Genomic DNA, 23,195 nt, shown 5'->3' with positions numbered 1-23,195 from the left:
GCCTGGACAACAGAGTGAGACTCTGTTGAAAGGAAAAAAAAGGGGGAAGAGGGAGAGGGGAGAGAAGGGGAAAGGGAAAGGGAAAAGGAAGGAAAAGGAAGGGAAATCAGGAGTTGTACACACATCAGAACTGAAGTAGAAGGCAGGGATGCTGGGAGAACACAGGAAAGAAACCCCAGCCCAGGGACCTACTTGGGAAGTCTCCCCAGGGAACACCGGAGCTGCTTCTGAAGGATGGATTGGTTTTTTATATACACACCTCAACTGCTACGAAACTCACCTCTAAAAACATGTAGCCCGTTGAATGTCTTCAAACCTGTATCCCCTTTTCACCCAGAAGCATGCATGTCAATGGGAAAAAATTTCTTTTTTCTTTCTTTCTTTTTTTTTTTTTTTTGAGACAGAGTTTCACTCTTGTTGCCCAGGCTGGAGTGCAATGGCATGATCTCGGCTCACTGCAACCTCCGCCTCCCCCCACAGCCCGACCCCAGGTTCAAGCAATCCTCCTGTTTCAGCCTCCCAAGTAGCTGGGATTACAGGCATGTGCCACCATGACCAACTATTTTTTGTATTTTTAGTAAAGACGGGGTTTCACCATGTTGGTTAGGCTGGTCTCGAACCCCTGACCTCAAGTGATCTGCATGCCTTGGCCTCCCAAAGTGCTGGGATTAGGCATGAGCCACCGCACCTGGCCCAGAAATTTCTTACTCTGTCTCTGCAAGCCTTAAGTGGGTGAGAAAGTTGAGCTAATTTTTTTTAAGAACCTGTATCTGTGGAAGGGTTCAAGGAATGAGCATTTGCAATGAGGAGGAACAGTCCTGGCACAGTGGCTCATGCTTATAACCCCAGCACTTTGGGAGGCTGAGGTGGGTGGATCACTTGAGGTCAGGAGTTTGAGAGCAGCCTAGCCAACATGGTAAACTCCCGTCTCTACTAAAAATACAAAAATTAGTCGGACACAATGGCACATGCTTGTAATCCCATCTACTCAGGAGGCTGTGGCAGGAGAATTACTTGAAATCAGAAGGCAGAGGTTGCAGTGAGCCAAGATCACACCACTGCACTCCAGCCTGGGCAACACAGCAAGACTCCATCTACAAAAAAATAAAATTAATAAAATTAAATTAAATTTAAAAATAATGAAATGATGAAGAACAGACGGCACACAGTCTTGACAGGCTGTCCAGAAATATACTCCCTTCCCTTCCGCAGTGAGGTGCTGGGGGCCTTAGGTAGCAGCTGAGGGAATCGGGAAGCCTGGCCTACTGTCCTGGCCCTCAATATACAACGGCAGCAGCTGATCGTGACTCACTGACCCAGACATGACCCCCATCCTAATGGCATGACTCAGTGCAAATGGCTGGATTTCCATAGCAGAGAAGTGTTTGTGTGTTCGCAAAGGGAAAAGTCACCCCTGACAGGAGGGAACTGGCCTGGCACCCACAGCTAAGCCATCGTGTATCCTGCTGAGCATAAACAACTTCAAAGGACAGCAACATCAGGCAAGGCCACCTGGCCACTACGACAGAGTGAGAAAAAACAAGATCATTCCACAATCATACCCCGATACAGGCAAAAAGAAGGATATGGTCCAAACCACAAAAATGATCCAACATCCCCTGCATCCTAACAAAGACTAAATCCCCTAAGCCCTTTCTAATACCCTCTTAATAGAGACAGTTATCCCAGTGATGCACCATTTCCTTCGCTGAGTCAATACGCCCAACTCCAATGACTACAGGAATGTTTTCGGTGATCTTTCAACCATCAAGGAAGCAGGTCCATCAAGGAACCATGTCGCAGCTGGTGACCAGAATCAGCTTGCTGTGTACTTCAGCTGTCTTTTTCTTCTACCACAGTGATAATGAGGTTCTGCCTTATACTCCTGATCCTTCACATACGGCTGAGCATTGCTCCAATTCAAGACCAAAGAGTCTTGAATTGGGGAAGAAGATATTTGCAGGTGCATAAGAGAACAGCATTCATACCCATATCTGCAGCGTGGTAACAAGACAGTTAACTTGGGCCTTTCACAATCATACTCCGTGGGAAATGGAATTTCATCTTGGTAGTCTGGTGAAATTACACAGATTGAACAAGTTTCAAAACTCATCTCAGCCAGGCGCGGTGGCTCACGCCTGTAATCCCTGCACTTTGAGAGGGCGAGGCGAGCGGATCACCTGAGGTCAGGAATTCAAGACCAGCCTGGCCAACATGGTGAAACCCCATCTCTACTAAAAATACAAAAATTAGCTGGGCGTGGTGGCGCACACCTGTAATCCCAGCTGTTTAGGAGGCTGAGACGGGAGAATCACTAGAACCCGGGAGGCAGAGGTTGCAGTGAGCCAAGATTGTGCCACTGCACTCCAGCTTGGGCCACAGAACGAGACTCCATCTCAAAATAAAAAATAAATAAAAATAAAACTCATCTCTATACTTATGAGTTTAAATCTAAAGAGCAGAACTAAGTGTATGAATGAATGTGTTTGTTTGTTTGTTTGTTTGTGATGGGGTCTTGCTCTATTGCCCAGGCTGGAGTGCAGCAGTGCCATCATGGTTCATTGCAGCCTCAACCTCCCAGGCTCAGATGATGTTCCTATCTCAGCCTCCCGAGTAGCTGGAACCACAGGCATGTGCCACTGTGCCCAGCTAATTTTTTCTATTTTTCATTTTATGTAGAGGCAGGGTCTCCCCATATTGCCTAGGCTGGTCTTGAACTCCTGGGTTCAAGCGATCCTCCCACTTTGGCCTCCCAAAGTTCTGAGATCACAGGTGTGAGCCACCGTGCTCAACCTAATTTGTTTTTAAATTTATGAAAGTTTTGTTCTTTTGGGCATCTCTTTAGAATACTAATTGCAAAGCAAAAAAAAAAAAAAAAATCACAGACACAGCTGTCTGCATGTCATTCTGGAAAATGTTTTATCCTTCATTTTTCTATATTTTTATTTTTCTACATTTATTTAAGGTGGGGAATCCCATGTCTATGTCAGGGAATGTAGGCCTAGCAGAGAAATAAGAAGTGATTGCATTAGAGTCTCCATGCCCCCACACTAAAGATTCCTACAGTCTCCTGGTGAGCCAGTAAAACCCATGAAGTCCCTTGCTTGGGAGAGGAAGAATGGGAAAAGAGATTGTGAACACGTTTACCTCTCTGCGCCAACATCAAGCCCCTTGAACACCCTCGGAAAGTTTTGTCAAAAGAAACCCAGCATTGGGCCAGGCGTGGTTGCTCATGACTGTAATCCTAGCACTTTGGGAGGCCAAGGCAGATGGATCACGAGGTCAGGAGATCAAGACCATCCTGGCCAACATGGTGAAACCCCATCTCTACTAAAAATACAAAAATTAGCCAGGCATGGTGGCGTGTGCCTGTAGTCCCGGCTACTCAGGAGGCTGAGGCAGGAGAACGGCTTGAACACAGGAGGTGGAGGTTTCAGTGAGCCGAGATTGCACCACTGCACTCCAGCCTAGGTGACAGAGCAAGACTCCATCTCAAAAAAAAAAAAAAAAAAAAAAAAACCCAGAAAGAAAGAGAAAGAAAGAAAAAGAAAGAAACCCAGGATTGAATCTTTTCTAACTGAAAAACTTTTGGATGGAATTGATTGTTCATTCTGTCCCCCAGTCCCCCATTTACGATGTTCACTACAGATTTTGGTGAGCCAGTAAAACCCATGAAGTCCCTTGCTTGGGAGAGAAAGAATGGGAAAAGAGATTGTGAACACGTTTATCTATCTCAGCCTTCACTTTGGTCCTCTTTTCTCATTTGTCCAAAGGGAAGTTCCAGGATGAGACAGAGAAATCTTAAGATGATCCAAAGAAGCCGGGCAGAGACAGATGTTAGGAAATGTCACCATTGATATGTAGGTTTTACAAACTAGCCCTCATGCTGCTGTGGAAATCTCAGGTACGTGATGCACGTAGCCTAAGATCCTCCCTAAAATCATGAGGCTGTCACAATTTCTATTTGTTCACTTCACAGTCCCCTATCCTCCAGAGTCCCCTGTCCTCCAGTTCATTAAATTGACCTACCTCTCAAACTCTAAAATCTTTCTCCTCATAAAAGTCTCCACTCCTGAGAGGCTGTGTTTCCATTCTGAAGACTGCTTGTCTGATTAACTGCATAAAATCACGGTGGAATGCACAGGGGAAGGGTGGACTATGGGGATTTAGAGAGGTTCCAGGTCTCTCTATTCTACAGTCCCCACATCTCCTTACCAGGTGACCTCTATCCCCAACTCTGTCAGCCAGAGGACAAATACAGGGAGACAGCATTGCAAAACCAACCCTTTCCTCATTTGCTTTTTTTTTTTTTTTTTTTAAATGGAGTCTTGCTCTGTTGCCCAGGCTGGAGTGCAATGGTGCAATCTTGGCTCACTGCAACCTCCACCTCCTGGATTCAAGCAATTCTCGTGCCTTGGCCTCCCAAGTAGCTGGGATTATAGGCACATGCCACCATGCCCAGCTAATTTTGGTATTTTTAGTAGAGATAGGGTTTCACCATGTTGGCCAGGCTGGTCTCGAACTCCTGACCTCAAGTGATTCTCCCATCTCGGCCTCCCAAAGTGTTGGGATTACAGGCGTGAGTCACCATGCCCAGGCTCTCATTTGCTTTTGTTTGAGACAGCATCTTGCTGTGTTGCCCAGGCCGGAGTGCAGTGGTATGACTGTAGCTCATGCAGCCTTCACCTCCTTGGCCCAATTCATCCCCCTGCCTCAGCCTCCCAAGTAGTGAGGACTACAGGCATGCCAACTCATTTGGCTAATTACTTTTTCTTTTTCTTTTTTTTTTTTTTGGAGATGGAGTCTCACTCTGTCACCCAGGCTGGAGTGCAGTGGTGCAATCTCAGCTCTCTGCAACCTCTGCCTCCCAGGCTCAAGCAATTCTCCTGCCTCAGCCTCCCGAGTAGCTGGGATTCCAGGCGCCCACCATCAAACTGGTTAATTTTTGTATTTTCAGTGGAGACCAGGTTCCATCATGTCGGCCAGGCTTGTCTCGAACTGCTGAGCTCAGGTGATCCGCCCGCCTCAGCCTCCCAGAGTGCTGGGATTACAGGCGTGAGCCACCGCGCCTGGCCTATTTGTTTTGAATTTTCAAGTGCACCTCTGAGTAGAGCTAGGTGTAGACTCCCCCAACCAAGAAAACAGTCACTGAGGCCACCCGGATGGCCAGTGACTGCGCCATCTCTCTCCATCAACTCACTTCCATGTGCCATTTCTGAACATGGGTTGGACACTCCAAGAAGAGCCAAAGATGTTCAAGGACTTGGAGAAGCAGTCATTGTAGATCAAACCCGTGTAGATGGAGAAGATGCCCATAAGTAGGATCAGATAGCGCCCGTGGAAGAAGGTGTTCCAAATCTGGCCTCAGAGACACAGAGAGGATGATTGTCAGTGGGCTCTGAAGCAGACCCCGGAGGAAGCGTTCTATAGGATGTCTCCAGCGTCACCAGTGCAGGCACCCTTTAAGGGGGCCACATGACCATGGCAGACATCAATCATCCAGACAGGAAGAGCACACACATCACGGTTTTTAGAACATATAGGTGCACCAAAAAGTCCTAGGCTGGTATTTGTTACCGTTAAGCAAAAACCATATAGGCAAAAATTACCTGGGCATGGTGGTGCACGCCTATCATCCCAGCTACTTGGGACACTGAGGCAGAAGAATCACTTGAACCCAGGAGGTAGAGGCTGCAGTGAGCCAAGATTGCACCACTACACTCCAGCCTGGGTGACAGAGCAAGACTCTGTCAAAAAAAAAAAAAAAAAAGAGCCGGGTGTGCTGGCTCACACCTGTAATCCCAACACTTTGGGAGGCTGAGGTGGGCAGATCACCTGAGGGCAGGAGTTCGAGACCAGCCTGACCAACATGGTGAAACCCCATCTCTACTAAAAATTAGCCAGATGTGGTGGTGTGCACATTAGTCCCAGTTACTCGGGAGGCTGAGGCAGGAGAATCACTTGAACCCGGGAGGCAGAGGTTGCAGTGAACTGAGATTGCCCCACTGCGCTCCAGTCTGGGTGACAGAGCAAGACTCTGGCTCAAAAAAAAAAAAAAAAAAAAAAAAAAAATATATATATATATATATATGCATGCCTCAGATTATTCCATTGCGCCTGCATTAGAAAATAAACTGAAGTGCAAGCAAGGCCTCATATGCTTAGGAAGGGACTTAAAAGCAGGTGGCTGGTGTCTCAGGTGCTTCCAGGAAATAAGCACTGAACTGGCCTCTCATGGCCGCTACATTTATGACAAGTCAGATATATACTCATTTTGCATCTTGTCATTGTAAAGTTGAATCCCTCTCTGACTATGTCTGCTGAGAAGAATAAAGTGCTTTCTCATAATACTGAATAATGTGTGTCAATCATTCCAAGAAGTGCTGATGTATAACTCTGAAACTCAAAATGTTTACCATACAAAACTACATCTTTAAGCTTGGCATAGAAAACTATATTGGTCACAGGTTGATCGTGTCCTCTAACCTTGACATCGCTGACCTAGCTGTAATTAATACAACCTGTAATAAAACATTGCAGATATCCTTTCTTTTTTTTTTTTTTTTTAGATGGAGTCCCTCTCTGTCACCCAGGCTGGAGTAAAGGGCGCGATCTCGGCTCATTGCAACCTCCACCTCCCAGGTTCAAGTGATTCTCCAGCCTCAGCCTCCCAAGTAGCTGGGACTACAGGTGCCCACCACCATGCCTGGCTAATTTTTGTATTTTTAGTAGAGACGGGGTTTCACCACGTTGGCCTCGAACTCCTGATCTCAAATGACCCACCCACCATGGCCTCCCAAAGTGGTGGGATTACAGGTGTGAGCCACTGCGCCCGGCAAGCTGATATACTTTGAACCAATGCACCCTTCTTGAGTTGTCTCAGCCTTCACAGTACTCTGCGAAGGTGGAGAAACTTAAGAGCGGGGAAACGATGTTCAGGGTTTCTCAGTGTTCAGAAGAACACGGGTCCCAGGCTGCTTCTGCCATGAACAAATACTCATGATATTTTAAGTAAAAACACTACAAATAGTATGCACTACTTGATGCCAATTTTTGAAAAATTGGTGGATAAGCACAAACAAATTGGAAAGATATCCAAAAGCATTCCTGGTGATTTTTCTCTAGGTCACTATATGTTGCATTTTTCTAATGTTTACAATGATTATGTATTTCTTTCATAATCAGAGAAAAAAATCAGAGTTAGAAAAAATACATAATGAAAAAGAAAAATCGATGCCTTATTAAGTCATGAACAAAAACCCAAAAATGCTGAAAGGAACGGCACCAAACCGTCCAAAGGAATTACCTTTGGCCAGAAGTTTTAGGTTAATTCTGGCTCTTTTTTACTTTCCTTCTCTCCCTTATTTTTCATAAAAACGTGTTATTTCTATGGTGAAAACCACATACAGGTTTTCATACTCTGAAAATGAACGGGGGCAAGACGGTCAGTGGACACTCACCTCATTGTCCGTCTTCTGGGAGAGCAAGCGTCTCTCATTCAGAACCATCCAAAGTGCGGCCAGGAGCATCACGGTTCCGTGACCACAGTCTCCAAACATCACAGCGAACAGGAAGGGGAAAGTGATGATGGTGTAGGGGGCTGTGGAGGGGAGACGCACAATATCTGAGGCCTCAGCACAGCCTCGGGGCCCCCACCTCAGATTCCCTGCCACAGCTCCACGATCTTTATGCGGGCTTCCATAAGTCTTTCTGGTTGTCTTTTCTCACCATCGCCACCCTGACACATGATTAACTGCCATATAAATGAGTGCGTCTGTTTCTAGGCATTATTTTTTTCAATTTTTTTTTTGAGACAGGGTCTCACTCTGTCACCCAGGCTGGAGTGCAGTGGCACGATCATGGCTCACCGAAACCTCCACCTCCTGGACTCAAGTGATCCTTCCACGTCAGCCTCTTGAGTAGCTGGAACTACAGGTGCATGCCACCATGCCTAACTAATTTTAAAATTTTTCTGTAGAGATAACGTCTCACTATATTGCCCAGGCTGGTCTCAAACTCCTGGTTTCAAGCAATCCTCCCACCTCGGCCTCCCAAAGTGTTGGGAACCACTGCGCCCAGTCTATAAGTAGGCATTCTTATTCCCCACTTAACAGATGTGCTGAGGCTTAGAGAAGCTGAGTGACTTGTCAAAAATCACAAAGTCAAAAAAAAAGAAAAGATAGAAAAAAATCACAAAGTTTGATGGAACATAAGATCAGCTTTCTCTCTCTAGGTGCTTTCTCTACTCTTCTCCACACCCACCTTTTGTCTGTTTCTCCACCATTCACATGCGCCACACACCACCAGCAGTTTGCTCACAGGGACCCTCAACCCAGGAGGACCCTGCTTTACAGGCCACAAATTAGACTGGGCCTCAGGCTGGAGAAGAACAGCACCAGGCGCTGCTTGGATAAAGGGTATCTGGTCTATCCTTTGACTTTATTTTATCTATTTTTTGAGACAGGATCTCGCTCTGTCGCCAAGGCTGGAGTGCAGTGGCGCCATCTTGGCTCACTGCAATCTCCGCCTCCAGGGTTCAAGTGATTTTCCTGCCTCAGCCTCCTGAGTAGCTGTGATTACAGGTGCCTGTCACCACGCCCTGCTAATTTTTGTATTTTCAGTAGAAACAGGGCTTTGCCATGTTGGTCAGACTGGTCTCCAACCCCTGACCTCAAGCGATCCACATCCTCGGCCTCCCAAAGTGCTGGGATTACAGGCATGAGCCACCGCGCCCAGCCTACCCCTTTATTTTATTAACCAAGCTAGCAAGATTCCACAGCTTAGGACATCAAGAATCGAGTCCTCTAAGTTCTGTGTACTGGTGGTGTCTTTCCCACACAGTAACTACAGGACTGTGAAGATGCCAAGATATGGCCCTCATTGAATTGGTGAAGGAAATGAACACCGACTTCAGCTGCCGGATGAAGCTGCAGTTTAAGGGCCCACAGGTGAAGACCAAGAACAAGTGTTTCACCAATCGGCATTTATAGACAACATCACAGGTATTAGGAAACCAAGCAGGATTTTAGGAATCCCACTGCTTGCCCCTACTATCCTACTTCTTCCTCCGATTCCCACAGCTACTACCCTAGCCCCAAGCCTCACAGTTTTAACAAGTTCACCTCCTCGGTCACCTCAGGGGTCCATCTTACCCAGTTTTCACACTGCCCAGTTGTGCAATTAATCGGATCTTTACCTGGGTTTATCTCGCGGTAGCTGCCGACACCATAGGCATCGACAATATTCTGGAAGCCAGCTGTGAATTTATTGGTCCTGTTAAATGTGGGAGGGGCTGTTTTAGATTGCACTGTGGTCATGATGGGGGCCATGGAGGAGCCACTTAGTTCCTGGAGGAAAAAAAAAAAAGCGACAAAGATGTAAGGAGGAGAGTCTTGGGCTGGGTGTCAGCACAAGGGTCACAGTCCCAGCTCCTGCTGTCCCTTACTAAGTGAACTTGGGGCAATCCCTTGATCTCTCTGAGACTCATGACCTCATGTGTAGAGAGTTAATACCTTCCCAATACTTATCCAATTCATCTCACAGGAGGGCTGTCAAGAGAACTGAGTCCCCCCGGTAGGGAGTCCCTGACAATCTCCCATCTCCTGCTGCTGTAAATGCGAACGTTATGACTCCCAGCCCTCTATGCTTCCCTCCTCTCCGCTTTCTCAATTCATCCCCCCCTTCCAAATGGCCCTGACCCTTCCCCAATTTTTTCCTAATTGCCTGCTTAGACTTTCAAACTCCAATGTGTCACCGATACCACAAAATCCAGGATTCATCGACTTGCCGCAGAGCCAGGTCCCCTCCACAAACTCCTGCCCCTTCAGCAGAGTCTCCATTCTCCCGGGTTCCTAGAACCTTGGAATCACGACTTTGTCCCTTCTCTGGTTTCAGTCAGTCGATCACCCACCAAAGCTTGCTAATTCCCCCTTCAGAATCCTTTCTCCGATTCCCACAGCTCATCCTAGCTCCAAGCCTCAGCATCTCTGCTAGCCTCTCCCCTCTCCGTTTATCTAACATCCAGATTGCTCAAGCACTCTTTTAATACAACAAACAAAAAGCACTATCTTACTCATGTTACTCTCCAGCTTTAAAATCTTCAAAGGCTGCCTATAGCCTAAAGAATGAAATCAAAACTCTTTAGTCTTGTGATCAAGACTACTTAACGATATGCCTTAATCCTCCACTTACATCTTCATCCCTCCCCACACTTCCCCATGGAAACTGGCCACTTCTATACTAGCCAACTCTCTTCTCCACTTGCTCAAGTCTTTTTTCTTTTTCTTTCTTTTCTTCCTGAGACAGGAAGTCCCAAGGCTAGAGTGCAGTAACATGATCATAGCTCACTACAGCCTCAAACTCCTAGGCTCAAGCGATCCTCCTGCCTCAGCCTCCTGAATAGCTGGGACTACAGCCATGCAATGCTATTTTGCACACGCTGGTCTTGAACTCCTAGGCTCAAACAATCCTCCCACCTCGGCCTCCCAAAGTGCTGGTATTACAGGCGTGAGCCACCACATCCATTCTACCTACTTGAGTCTTAACAATTCCAAGCTCTCCCTGCCCAGGAACCGTACAGCCACCGCACGCCCAACAGCACTTGCCATCTGCACATCCAGTGGGATCTGACACCAGCTGGACGAGCGCTCACGGTCCCAGCTTCAATCCTCTGCCGCCTTCGCGAGGCCCCACCCCGCCCCACCTCCCTTCACCTGCTCCCTGGCCAGCCTCCCACCGTTCTGCGCACGCATCACTTCCTCCAGGACGCACCCCTGCCCTGCTCGGCCTGGTTGAAACGCTTTTTAAGTGCCCCATTTAGGTGGTTTTTGGACCATGATGTGGGGACATGGGAGTGCATGAGGAACAGTTTCTGTATTCAAAACCTGCCTCCTGGCTATAGGACTGTGGTCAGGTTACTTCTACTTTCTGTGCCTCCATTTCTTTATCTGTACAAAGGGGATAAAGAAAGCCCCCACCTTCTAATCCATTCCTACTACAAGGCCTTTACCTTCAGGTCCCTCTACCTGAAAACCGTTCTTCCCGCCCCCAATCTTCCCATCTGCCTAGTTAGAGGGGGTTTCTTCAGATACCACGAGATCTGCCGTCACCAGATATGCCACCCAGCTAGCAGGGCAGGCTTCCCACCCAACTAGTTCCCCATCGGCTGAACCAGCTGCATGCCACCCAGTCCTCAACCTAACGGTTTCACTCCTGCCACCCCGTGAAATCATTCAGACAAGCTAATCACATCCTTCTGCAGGACCCAAAGGTCACCTCACCCTCATTCACTGCAGAGCCTGCCTCCCACCGGCCCTGCTGGTTCACTTTGCTCCCAAGCACAGTTCCCGAGGGCAAGCCCCGTGTGGCCCACACGGCATGCGGTGTTCTCCCCTGGGCTCTGAGGACGAGTGACTAAAAACAGCTGTCAAGCCCGTCTGTCCAGTGTCGGGGTAATGTGTTCAGTCATCTTGTACTATTTCGGGCAGAGGGGGGTCCCTCCTTCATCAATGGGGTGAATAACGTGATCAGAACAAGCCCCTCACCGTCCCCTGCTTGGTTTCCTGCCCACCACGCATCACTGCCTGAAGTCTCATTAATGTCAGGACATACCTCCGTGTCCCTTTCTAGAATGTCTATCAAAGCAGAGCCTTGGCCTGCCAGTGCGTAAGCCCTAGATCCATTCCTAGTACACAGGGAATGTCTAAGGAATGAATGGAGGGGGTGGTGAGAACTCAACAAGGACAGAGTGCTTAGCGTGTTGCTGGCACACAGTAAGCAATCTACATATTTTGGCTCTTATTATAGGTGCTTGGTTATTTGTCTTTCCAGCTAGACTATAACCTCCATGAGGTAACACTTGGTATCTACACTCTAGCAGAGTGGAGCTGGGCATGGTGGTGTGTGCCTGTAGTCCTAGCCACTTGGGAGGCTGAGACGGGAGGATCAACTGAGCCCAGGAGTTTGAGGCTGTAGGGCAGTATGCCCATGCCTGTGAACAGCCCTGCACTCCAGCCTGGGCATCATAGTGAGATCCCCATCTTTAATAAGAAAAAAAAAAAAAAGACACCCCCCCAGAACAATAGTCTAGCTGAGAGACTGGCACATTAATGCACAGTATGGTCAGGCATGACGGCTCACACCAGTAATCTCAGCACTTTGGGAGGTCAAGGCAGGTGAGGCGAATCACCTGGGGTCAGGAGTTTAAGACCAGCCCAGCCAACAGGGTGAAACCCCATCTCTACCAAAAATACAAAAATTTGCTGGACGTGGTAGCGAACACCTGTAATCCCAGCTACTCAGGAGGCTGAGGCAGGAGAATCACTTGAACCCGGGAGGCAGAGGTTGCAGTGAGCCAAGATTGTGCCACTGCACAACAGCCTGGGCTACAGAGTGAGACTCCATCTCAAAAAAAAAAAAAAAAAAAAAAGCTCAGTGTATACTCACCAAAGATCAAAAAATGGTGAACAACTGTCAAACCCTGAAAAAACGAAGGAATTTCTTTGATGTCCTCGAGCGGGGTTAAGAACTGAAGACGCAAAGATGAAAGAAGCAGTCACTTGAGTTCATGTCGCCCATGAGGCCGACACCCTCTGAGAGCCCAGCAGAGGGGCTGACTCATCAGACCCCTCCCGGCTCCACCTGCCACACACCATGCCTTGCTCCAGTGCCCTCTTGATACGTGTGGCATCTGCCACCGGGAACCAGATCTCGGCAATGACGCACTGCTGGGTGACGTCGATGTCGCACATGTTCAGGATGTGGTAGACGGCCTTCATCTTCTGCACCTTGATGAGCCACGAGCGCCAGGTGGCAGCAGCTTCCTGCAGCAGGCGCTGGCGGTGAGACTCTGTTTGTGTTATGACCTAGACGAAAATCAACACACAGGAAAACAGAGAACCTTCACAGAGCTGTTTGACATGTGCCGAAAATGGAGGGCCACAGGCCACAGCAGCTTCCTGTGCTCTGAGAAGGCTCCTCTGACCTGTGGCTGTCACCTGGCCTTTAACTCTCCTGAGCAGTTTATCTCCCCTCCCAGAGGCTAAAACCCTTAGGCAGAGATTGTATCTTCCTTTTCTTCTAAATTCCTCATTGTCCTATTCTTATGGGTTGAACTGTCCACATAAAAGAGTCCTAAATTCTGAGATCTGTGAATATGGCCTTTTTGGAAAGAGGGTCTTTGTAGATGGAATCAGGTTAAGATGAGGTCATACTGGATTCCAGTGGGCCCTAATCCCATATGACCACTGTCCTGATAAGAAACAGGGACGCGGAGGCACGCAGGGAAGAATACCACATGACAACGGAGGCAGAAACTGAAGGAGGCACCTGCCAGCCAAGGAATGCGGAGGATGGCCCACGGCACCAGAGCTGGGGAGAGGCAAGGAGCAGCTGCTTTCAGGTCTTCGGAGGGAGCACGGCCCTGCAGACGCCTTGATTTCAGACCTCTGGCCTCCAGAACCACCACAGAATAAATGCCTATTGTCTTAAGCCACCCAGTTTGCAGTAATTTGTTCGAGCAACCCTAAGAGACGACTACATCTACCACAACGCTTTACATACATAATCCCTCCAATCAATGACAAGGGAACAAATGAAGAATGAATGGGCAGCTGGGCCCACACAGAATTGATTTAATGGAAATCATTTTTATGTTTTGATGATGCAACAAACAAGGTAATCTTTTTCAGTACACATGGCCTCTGTAAGAGACACATGGTGGCTCTAAGATTCATGAGAGCCATGAGGCCCACTGAAGTGTCTCACAAGCCAATACTACCTGTCACTTAGCAACATAATGCCACCTGGCCTGGGGATTTCCAGGAGACAAAAGCACCTCAGCACAGATGAGACTTTCACAAACGTCAAAGAGCGCAGCCCCAGTTAAATGCCTCAGGATCAGATAGTGTCTCAGATTCATCTTTGGCAGGGACTGAACCAAAGGAGAAGTAGAAGGTGCTCAGCTGGGACCACCTGAAGCCCCTGTCATACTAAATGTAAGCACACAGTTAGCAGAATTTCTTTTCCATTCTCCTCATGACATTTTCATAAAATCAAGCATGGAGTACTGGGAGGAAAGGACTTCAATGGCTTCAGGGGAAACAATGTTTTTGACAAGTGACAAAGAAGGAATGGAGAGGATTTAAAAATTAAACACAGGCTGGGTGCAGTAGCTCATGCCTGTAATCCCAGCACTTTGGGAGGCTGAGGCGTGTGGATCACCTGAGGTCGGGAGTTTGAGACCAGCCTAACCAACATGGAGAAACCCCATCTCTACTGAAAATACAAAATCAGTCTGGGCATGGTGGCGCATGCCTGTAATCCCAGCTACTTGGGAGGCTGAGGCAAGTGAGTTGCTTGAACCTGGGAGGCAGAGGTTGCCGAGAATGCACCACTGCACTCCAGCCTGGGCAACAAGAGCAAAACTCTGTCTCAAAAAAAAGAAAAATTAAACACAGATTTTCTGGAAAATTAAAGTTGTCTGCTAGTCTAAGGTTTTGAAAGACGCACATATCTAATTTCTTAACATAATTGTCCAGAGTCTAAAACTGAGTTGACTTCTACCATAGCCATATGCAGCTACTAAATTTTATTTATTTTATTTCCTTTTATTTTATTTTGAGATGGAGTCTCGCTTTGTTGCCCAGGCTGGAGTGCAGTGGCGTGATCTTGCCTCACTGAAACCTTTGTCTCTCAGGCTCAAACAATTCTCCTGCCTCAGCCTCCCAAGTAACTGGGACTAGACTACAGGTAATGCCTGACTAATTTTTGTATTTTTAATAGAGATGGGGTTTCACCAGTTTGGTCAGGCTGGTCTTAAACTCCTGACCTCAAGTGATCCACCCACCTCAGCTTCCCAAAGTGCTGGGATTACAGGCATGAGCCACCGCACCCAGCCCTAAAATTTAAATTGAATTAAAATTAAAAATAAAAATTAAATGACTTAGTGTCACTAGCCATGTTTCAAGGGCTCAGTAGCCACATGTGGCTCATGACTGCAGCGTTAGACAGCGCAGGCCACATGACCCTTCCATCACAACCAAAAGTTCTGTTGAACTCTAGCACTGATGAGAGTCTGCCAGCTGAGGGAGGCCAAGCTGTTTTCAGTGATGACTTTCAAAGCTGCTGTGATTGAAGAAAGCGTTCTGATCATAAGCGTGTTGAGTGTCACCCTGCATGGTGACAGACTTCACAAAGACAATGAGTCTGGGATGAATGAATGTTCACATGGTGAAACTAGACTCGCTGTTTTTACAGAATTAACCCGTCAGCTTAAACAACCGGGCGATTCAGTGGGAAAATAATCGGTCAAACTGGTTGTTCAACTTAATTGGCTGGGTGGTTATATCATAGATTCCGTCTAGGCCGAGGCTGGCAATAAAGGGCGCCTTTTATCAGATCGGGGTGGCCACCTGAAGGCTGACTAGGGCTGTGGTCAAATCTGAGCCTGGGCAAAGCATTCTTAAGACACAGCATCGTTCCCGCTAGCTTATCGAACAGTTTCCCAGTTGTGAAATTTTCCACAGCCACAACCAGAAAGGCAGAGCCAGCATTCCAGCCAGCCTCCCAGTGAGGGCCCTGGCGGGCAGGGCTTGTATGAAAACAGCAGAGGCAGCCCTCCCGCAGCCGCCATCAGACCATGCGCCCGAACCCCTCACTCACGGTGATTAAATCTTCCAGCCTCACATTGACGCTCTCCAACATCTCTCTGCGCTCCACCGCAGGCTCTGGACAAGGGTAGACAGTGGCTCGAAACCTGTTTAATATATTCCAAGGGACACAGGTGGGTTCTTGCTGCAAAGCATTCTGCACCCCCTTTTCTGCTAAGACATCGTTTGCTGACTTTAGATGGCCAACCTATCCTAGAATAACTGCGTCTTTGGCCACTGGAAAAGTGGCCAGTCATAAGGGTTCCTAGTACGTCACTTGTGCTGTGAATTGAGGCTGCAGTTCTGTTACACGAATGAGCTGCATTCAAACCATAAAACCTGTGAGTTGTTAGGTAAATAAGACAGCAGGCTGGACTTGCCTCTTGCTTTTAGAATCTATTAATGTATGAATATCCTCTTTAATGTATTAATATCCTCTGCACTGAGTCATTTCTGCTTCTATGGAGCTACACGTAACACGATTCTGTAAAATCCCAAACAAGTTAGCCATGCAGTTGGCTTACTCTTCAGCAGCCAACGAAAAGTCTCAGATGGAATAGACTGAAATGGGGAATGTGTCCACTTTTAGTTCCCCTCACATTTTGCGTATTCAAGTTCTCCCTATTCATATTCTCACAACTATTAAAAATCAGTTGGGGCTGACTTTTATGTGAGAAAGTTATTCTAAAGCCTTACTGACCTCTAGAAGCCACAGTCACGTGCATTTGGCAGTGCAGATCTCTTTACCCAATCCTGGTCCAAATCACTGAAGAAAGAGCCCTTCACTCCCTCTTACCCGTCACAGATCTTCTTGATTTTCTGCCTGAGCTGCTCTCCTTGGTAAAATATGATGAATATGTTCTTCTGAATTTCTTCTTTCTGGAAAATCAGAATAAGTTAAAAAAAAAAAAAAAAAAGAAGGGGGTTTCTTTCTGGTTAAAACATAATAGAGAGAAATGTAAAGTCCTGTCTTTAGGCTTACACAATTCATAAATTTAAAACTGGGAAACTGTAACTTTCCCATTTCCTCTAAGTTCATAGCCCACAGTTAAGGCCGTCTAAGACCTCACAGAGGCTGATGCAGCCTTAAGGTGAGAGGCTCCCTGTTCCTGATGCTGGTTGGACCACAGCCAGACCTCAAATTCAGCTCTAAGCCCCACACTTAAGAGATGTGATAATAAACAAGGAAACATTCAGAAGAGAATATTGCAAGGCTTAAAATGAATATAGCTGGCTGATAAACTGGCTCACCAGAGTTAATTAACACACAACACTGACATTTTGGGGATGAGTAGGTGTTTGATATTTAACAAAGGTAAAGCCATGCCCAGTTTTTGACTCATACATACAGTTGCTCAGATTTTTTGACTCACACAGTTGTTTGTGTGCCATAAGATTGCTGCTTAAATCACACTTGTCAAGTCCAAGTTGGACAATTCACAAGAAAGGAAGATGTTTTCCACAAGTAGACATGCAAATGTTTAACTCTTACTATAAGCAAAGAAATATGAGCCGAAACAATGCATTCTTTCATTCTCATTTAGTTTGAGAGGATAAAGGTAAAATTACAAAACCCAGGCCGGGTGCAGTAGCTCACACCTGTAATCTCAGCACTTTGGGAGGCTAAGGCGGGTGGATTGCTTGAGCCCAGGGGTTTAAGACCAGCCTGGGCAACATGGTAAAACCCCATCTCTACAAAAAATACAAGAATTAGCCAAGCGTGGTGGTGCTCATCTGTGGTCCCAGCTACCAGGGAGGCTGAGGTGGGAGGATTGTTTGAGCCCAGGAAGTCGAGGCTGCAGTGAGTCATGATCATACTACTATACTCCAGCCTGGATGACAGAGTGAGACCCTGTCTCAAAGAAACCCCCCAAAACAAAAAAAAAACCTATTGTTGGAAAAGTTATGACAAATCCAATAGACTCATCACACACTTTTCTGGAATCAGAAAAGTCACTGAAAGGCCATTTGTCGGGCCCCATCAGGTGTCATTAAAATCCCCACACCCTTTAAGCCAGCAATCCTATTTTCCTTGAACTTGTTTATTATGGAAGTAATTCAAAAGCAAATAAAAATCCACATACATAAAGATGCTCAGCATGGTGTCTACATTCTGGAGAAAAATTAGAAATAAAGTGTCCAAAACAGATAGTTAATGTCACATCAACTCAGTGGACACATGAGGCATCCCTTGAACTACCATCAAAATGAATCCTGTCTTTGGCATTTCCTTATGGGAGCAGGTGGCGGTGTTTTAGGATTTTCAGAGCTGCTGTGTTACTTTATTTCCAAAAGGTTTCTCTACCTGTAGAGTCTACCCTGGTCCTTTTCTGAGTCTCTTAAGTTTTCTTTTCTCCTGATCCACCAGAATCAGGAATCTGCTCTAATCTCATGACTTCCCTTTGGTGACCTTTGGTGTCCACGCTCATCTTTTTCCAGATGCTTTTACTTTCTCTCCCACCATGACTGTTACATGTCAAAACAGGATTATAAAAAGTGATGATTCAATGTCAAATTAAAAAAAAATCTTTACAAGGGATGCACAGTCATATGGGGAGGGATCTCATATTAGGCAAAACAAAGAGGAGAAAAAAATTATTTCCATGTATACAATAATCATATAAAATTATACCTGTCTATGGCTATAGAGAAAATAGTACAAGAGGCAAAATACAAATGAAGACATTAGAGTGATGATGGGGTTTCTCATTTTTTTCATAATCTTTCTTATTTTAAATTTCATTTATTTTAAAGTTGTTTTTCATCAAAATGAATTTTGTTTTTTTATTACAATTAATTTTTTTAGCTTCTAATCTGAAAAAGATCATAGACGCTCAGAAATAAGCCTAGCTTCTTGGAATTAAAGAGTAAGTAGATTAAATACGAACTGGAAGGTGAGACAGCAATATCCGACTGAATTCACAGCAACAACTGTATGACCCTCAGGGTCAAGCCCCCTCAAAGCCTTGTTGTTTGAAGTGTGGGATCTATTGGCAAATATATAATCAGCATTCTCTGGGAGTTGTAAGAACTACAGAGTCTCAAGCCCCACACAGACCCACCGACTCAGAATCTTTTTTTTTTTTTTTTTTTTTTTTGAGGGAATCTTGCTCTGTCACCCAGGCTGGAATACAGTGGCGCAATCTTAGCTCACTGCAACCTCCACCTCTGGGGTACCAGTGATTCTCCTGCCTCAGCCTCGCAAGTAGCTGGGACTACAGGTGTGCACCACCATGCCTGGCTAATTTTAATATTTTTAGTAGAGATGGGGTTTCACCATGTTGGCCAGGATGGTCTCAAACTCCTGACCTCAGGTGATCTGCCCACCTTGGCATCCCAAAGTGCTGGGATTACAGGCATTAGCGACCGTGTCCAGCCATTTATTTTTTTTATTTTTTTTTTTTTTGAGACAGGGTCTCACTCTGTTTTCCAGGCTGGAGTACAGTGGCGTGATCATAGCTCACTGCAGCCTTGACCTCCTGGGCCCAAGCTGTCATCCCACCTCAGCTTCCTAAGTAGCTGGGACTACCGGCGTGTGCCACCACACCTGGTTAACTTTTTTTTATTTTTTGTAGAGCTGTTGTCTTGCTATGTTGCCCAGGCTGGTCTCAACCCCCTGACTTCAAATGATCCTCCCACCTTGGCCTCCCAAAGCGCTGGGATTACAGGCACGAGCCACCATGCCTGGTCTGGAATTTGCATTTTAACAAGATCCCCAGGTGACGTCTATGCTCACATGCACATTGAAGCTTGAGAAGCTGACCTCAATCAGTTCTCAGTTCTTTAAGACACAGCTGCCGCCTAGGATAGTACTAGCATAACTAAGTTCTAGAGAAAAGTATAGCTATGTCTCTGGGAAGAATGAACCAATTATGAGGTATTGATAAGAATCAGCCCTTGAACTGACCTTTCAAATATATATTTTTAAAAAGGAACAAAGTAAAAGGGAAGGAAAAAAAGGAGAAAGAAAGGAAATAGATATTAGTCTCATCAAACTAAAGATCCCCTGTGTTTTGGGAGAATGAAGCGCTATTGGTGAGGGCTATGGGAAGTCTCAGAGAAAGTTCTCGCAGCCTGAGGTTCCCACCGTGACAGGATCCTCCAGAGGGGCGTCCATCTCACTGAACTTCAAGTACATGTTTCCTCGGCAAATTCGCCACAGCAACCGCTCAAAGGAAGCCATCCTCTCCCTGTTGATCACACCAGCTATGAACCTAGGCAGCCAGAAAGGAAGACATTCCTGAGGCACAGGGATTGGGGTGCAGAGAGAAGGCCCTGCAGGATATGAAGACGCACCATGAAAGGAAGGGCCATTCACTCTGAGCAGGAGGAACCCAGACACAGCGCTACCAACAGGGGTCCCAAGGCCAGCCCGCATCCAGCCCCAACTTGCCCTACGTCCCTCTGACCTCCTGGTTTTTTGATATCTTGAAGTTTTCTTAATCATTCCAATACTATATCGTCACTAACTGCAATTAAGAATATGATAGACCAGCCGGGCACGGAGGCTCATACCTGTAATCCCAGCACTTTGGGAGACCAAGGTGGGCAAATCACCTGAGGGCAGGAGTTCGAGAACAGCCTGGCCAACATGGTGAAACCTCATCTCCACTGAAAATACAGAATTAGCCACACATGGTGGCGCACACCTATGATCCCAGGAGGCTGAGGCAGGAAAATCACTTGAACCTGGGAGGCGGAAGCTGCAGTGAGCCAAGATCACACCATTGCACTCCAGCCTGGGCAAAAGAGTGAAACTCAGTCTCAAAAAAAAAAGAAAAGAAAAGAATATGATACACCATTCATCATAGCATTGTAGCTAATGGTAGCAAATATTCAACAGTGGTCTCTATGTGTTTTTCCAAAAATAGTTTAATACTAAGAGGGAAACATACATTGACGTCTATATATATCTGTTTTTTCCATTATCCAAGGATGTAGATAACTGCTGACCTAAACTTTTCATGTTAGCCAGTGACTTTCACTGGCTTATTACTTTAAATGTACATTGATCCTGTATTACCTTCTGATCAAATATTTCCAATAAATATTTTTATTTTCATTTCAAATTCAATGCCTGGTGCCTCAAATAGCAGGCCCTCAAATACATATTGAACAAAAAATCATAAATCCCAAACTCATAACTTTCAGAAATGCTTTAAAATGCATCAATTTCACGTAGGCACTGAACAAAATCCTACCACTTTGAATCGCCACATTATTTTCATGGCTATAACACATCATATTGCTGCTTCTTGGAAATAACTTGATTGCATAACTATCCCATTTCTTTTTTTTTTAATTAAAAAAATTTTTTTGTAGATAGTGCCCAGGCTGGTCTCAAACTCCCGGCCTCAAGTGATCCTCCTGCCTCAGCTTCCCAAAGTGTTGGGATTACAGGCATGAGCCACCACATCTGGCCCCCATTTCTAATTACATTTAAAAATGTATCCCGGGCAACACAGCGAGGTCTCGTCTTTATTAAAAATTTTTTTTTTTAATTAGCCTGGCATCATGGCGCATGCCTGTGGTCCAGCTACTCGCAAGGCAGAGGTAGGAAGATTACTTGAGCCTGGGAGGTCAAGGCTGCAGTGAGCTATGATTGCACCTTTGCACTCCAGCCTGGGCAACAGAGCGAGACCCCGTGTCAAAAAAAATACAAATAAAAATTCAGGCTGGGCGCGGTGGCTCACACCTGTAATCCCAGCACTTTGGGAGGCCAAGGCGGGCGGATCACAAGGTCAGGAAATCAAGACCATGCTGGCTAACAGGGTGAAACCCTGTCTCTACTAAAAACACAAAAAAATTAGCCAGGTGGCTTGCGCCTGTAATCCCAGCTACTCAGGAGGCTGAGGCAGGAGAACGGCGTGAACCTGGGAGGCAGAGCTTGCAGTGAGCCGAGATCGCATCACTGCACTCCAGCCTGGGCGACAGAGCGAGACTCCATCTCAAAATATAAAAATAAAAAATAAAAAAAAATTCAAACTCCAAATACATTTTATTATCAAAGTAATATTTTATTTTATTTTTTTGAGCTGGAGTCTTGCTCTGTTGCCCAGGCTGGAGTGCAGTGGCACGATCTTGGCTCACTGCAACCTCTGCCTCCAGGGTTCAGGCAATTCTCCTGCCTCAACTTCCTCAGTAACTGGTATTACAGGCGTGTGCAAGCATGCCCAGCTAATTTTGTATTTTTAGTAGAGACGGGGGTTTCACTATGTTGGCCAGGCTGGTTTCAAACTCCTGACCTCAAGTGATCCACCCACCTCAGCCTCCCAAAGTGCTGGGATTACAGGTGTGAACCACCATGCCCAGCCCCCAAAATAGTACTTTAAAGAGAAAGGAAAAACATATGTCCCCATGGCCTTGTTCCAACGCCAGGGAAGAGTTGTGATAACCCATCTGAACAATGATCCCCACAGCTTCCCATGGGGGAGCAATATAAACATTGCAGTCTTCAGGCTCAAGGAGGTTAGTGTCGCCACTAACAAGAAGCTGACACCACTTCCAACTCCACCAACCTAGTAAGTTACACATGGGTCTATTCCCTGGCAGAGGCTTTGTATCCATGGGAAACAGTCGCCATTCCAGTGGCTATTTGTTCACCCGGTCGTTCACTCACTCAGAAATCACACGCCAGGACCAGGAACCCACCTACACAGAAGAGTTACACTAACCCCAACTTTCCGGTCATATGTGCAGGCACCACCTTCAACTCCAGGAGGCCAGAAGTGTCCTCAGTAAAGAAATCATCAGCTAAATTGGTTTCCGTCTGAAAGTCAAAGCACTATGATTTTCATTTAAATATATTTAGGGAAACTCAAAAGGCACCCACACCTCAAGATTTTCTCTGGTTTTAGTGAAGCTTTAATTTTCCACAAAAAGTTAACAGAAGCCAGAAAACAGAGTGCTCCGGGCCAGATCAAAAAGCTTCCCTGGTCTCTTCCTACCAAAACCCTAAAACTTCTCAAACCAACTGCGGTGCTTGGTTCTGACTTCTCTTTCTGCCTAAGCCATTTTCAGCACATACATTTTACTTAGCACCATAGTATTTTTCCCTTCAATTCAACCAGCACTACAATTATTCCACCCAAAATACTCCCCCGCCCTCACCAACAGCCCAGCCATGGAACAGAAACAGAGTGATTTACTCAGATCCCAGGCCAGCCAGTTTCCAAAATGGAAATTTGAGGTTCTGAGGAACGGGCCCTTTAGTAAATCATCCCCACGTGACCACCTCAAAGAAGTCCTGGGTTTTCTTCAGGAGGTATTTCAGTTCCGTCAGTTCTAGGAAGCTTTTTTTCAAGGCCTGCTGGTTCTGGTTGGCTTCCTGTAACTCTCCTTCCAGTTTTTCTAGAACAGTCTACGCAGGAAGGAAAAAGAAGGTAAGCCGACAGAAAGTGCTATGACATTCCTGAAATACATTACCCACAACGGATGACTAAAAAAAATCAAAGGAATCAGCACATAACATGATTGCAGACCCTAATACACACACACACACACACACACACACACACACGTGCACACTCTCTTAAGAGTTCCATCACC

At 46.2% G+C, this 23,195-nt stretch overlaps 1 protein-coding gene across 5 annotated transcripts in view; it reads right to left on the bottom strand.

Moving 5' to 3' along the window:
• The window catches only part of ATP6V0A4 (ATPase H+ transporting V0 subunit a4), a 95,878-nt gene that overhangs the window by 33,690 nt on the left and 38,993 nt on the right, over window positions 1-23,195 (bottom strand). For all 5 annotated transcript variants that reach the window (XM_033193183.1, XM_033193180.1, XM_033193182.1 and 2 more), the window contains 9 exons: window positions 22,882-23,007; window positions 22,322-22,416; window positions 19,735-19,861; window positions 16,444-16,526; window positions 15,661-15,754; window positions 12,651-12,863; window positions 9,197-9,347; window positions 7,461-7,600; window positions 5,201-5,358 (listed from right to left, as the gene is read on the bottom strand). In XM_033193183.1, coding sequence (XP_033049074.1) covers window positions 5,201-5,358; window positions 7,461-7,600; window positions 9,197-9,347; window positions 12,651-12,863; window positions 15,661-15,754; window positions 16,444-16,526; window positions 19,735-19,861; window positions 22,322-22,416; window positions 22,882-23,007 — 1,187 coding nt within the window. The remainder of the gene's footprint in view (window positions 1-5,200; window positions 5,359-7,460; window positions 7,601-9,196; window positions 9,348-12,650; window positions 12,864-15,660; window positions 15,755-16,443; window positions 16,527-19,734; window positions 19,862-22,321; window positions 22,417-22,881; window positions 23,008-23,195) is intronic.

This window comes from Trachypithecus francoisi, unplaced genomic scaffold (genome assembly GCF_009764315.1).
Source record: "Trachypithecus francoisi isolate TF-2019V2 unplaced genomic scaffold, Tfra_2.0 Lachesis_group4, whole genome shotgun sequence".
In the NCBI taxonomy this organism is placed as follows: domain Eukaryota; kingdom Metazoa; phylum Chordata; class Mammalia; order Primates; family Cercopithecidae; genus Trachypithecus; species Trachypithecus francoisi.
This window is presented reverse-complemented; position numbering and strand designations above follow the sequence as displayed.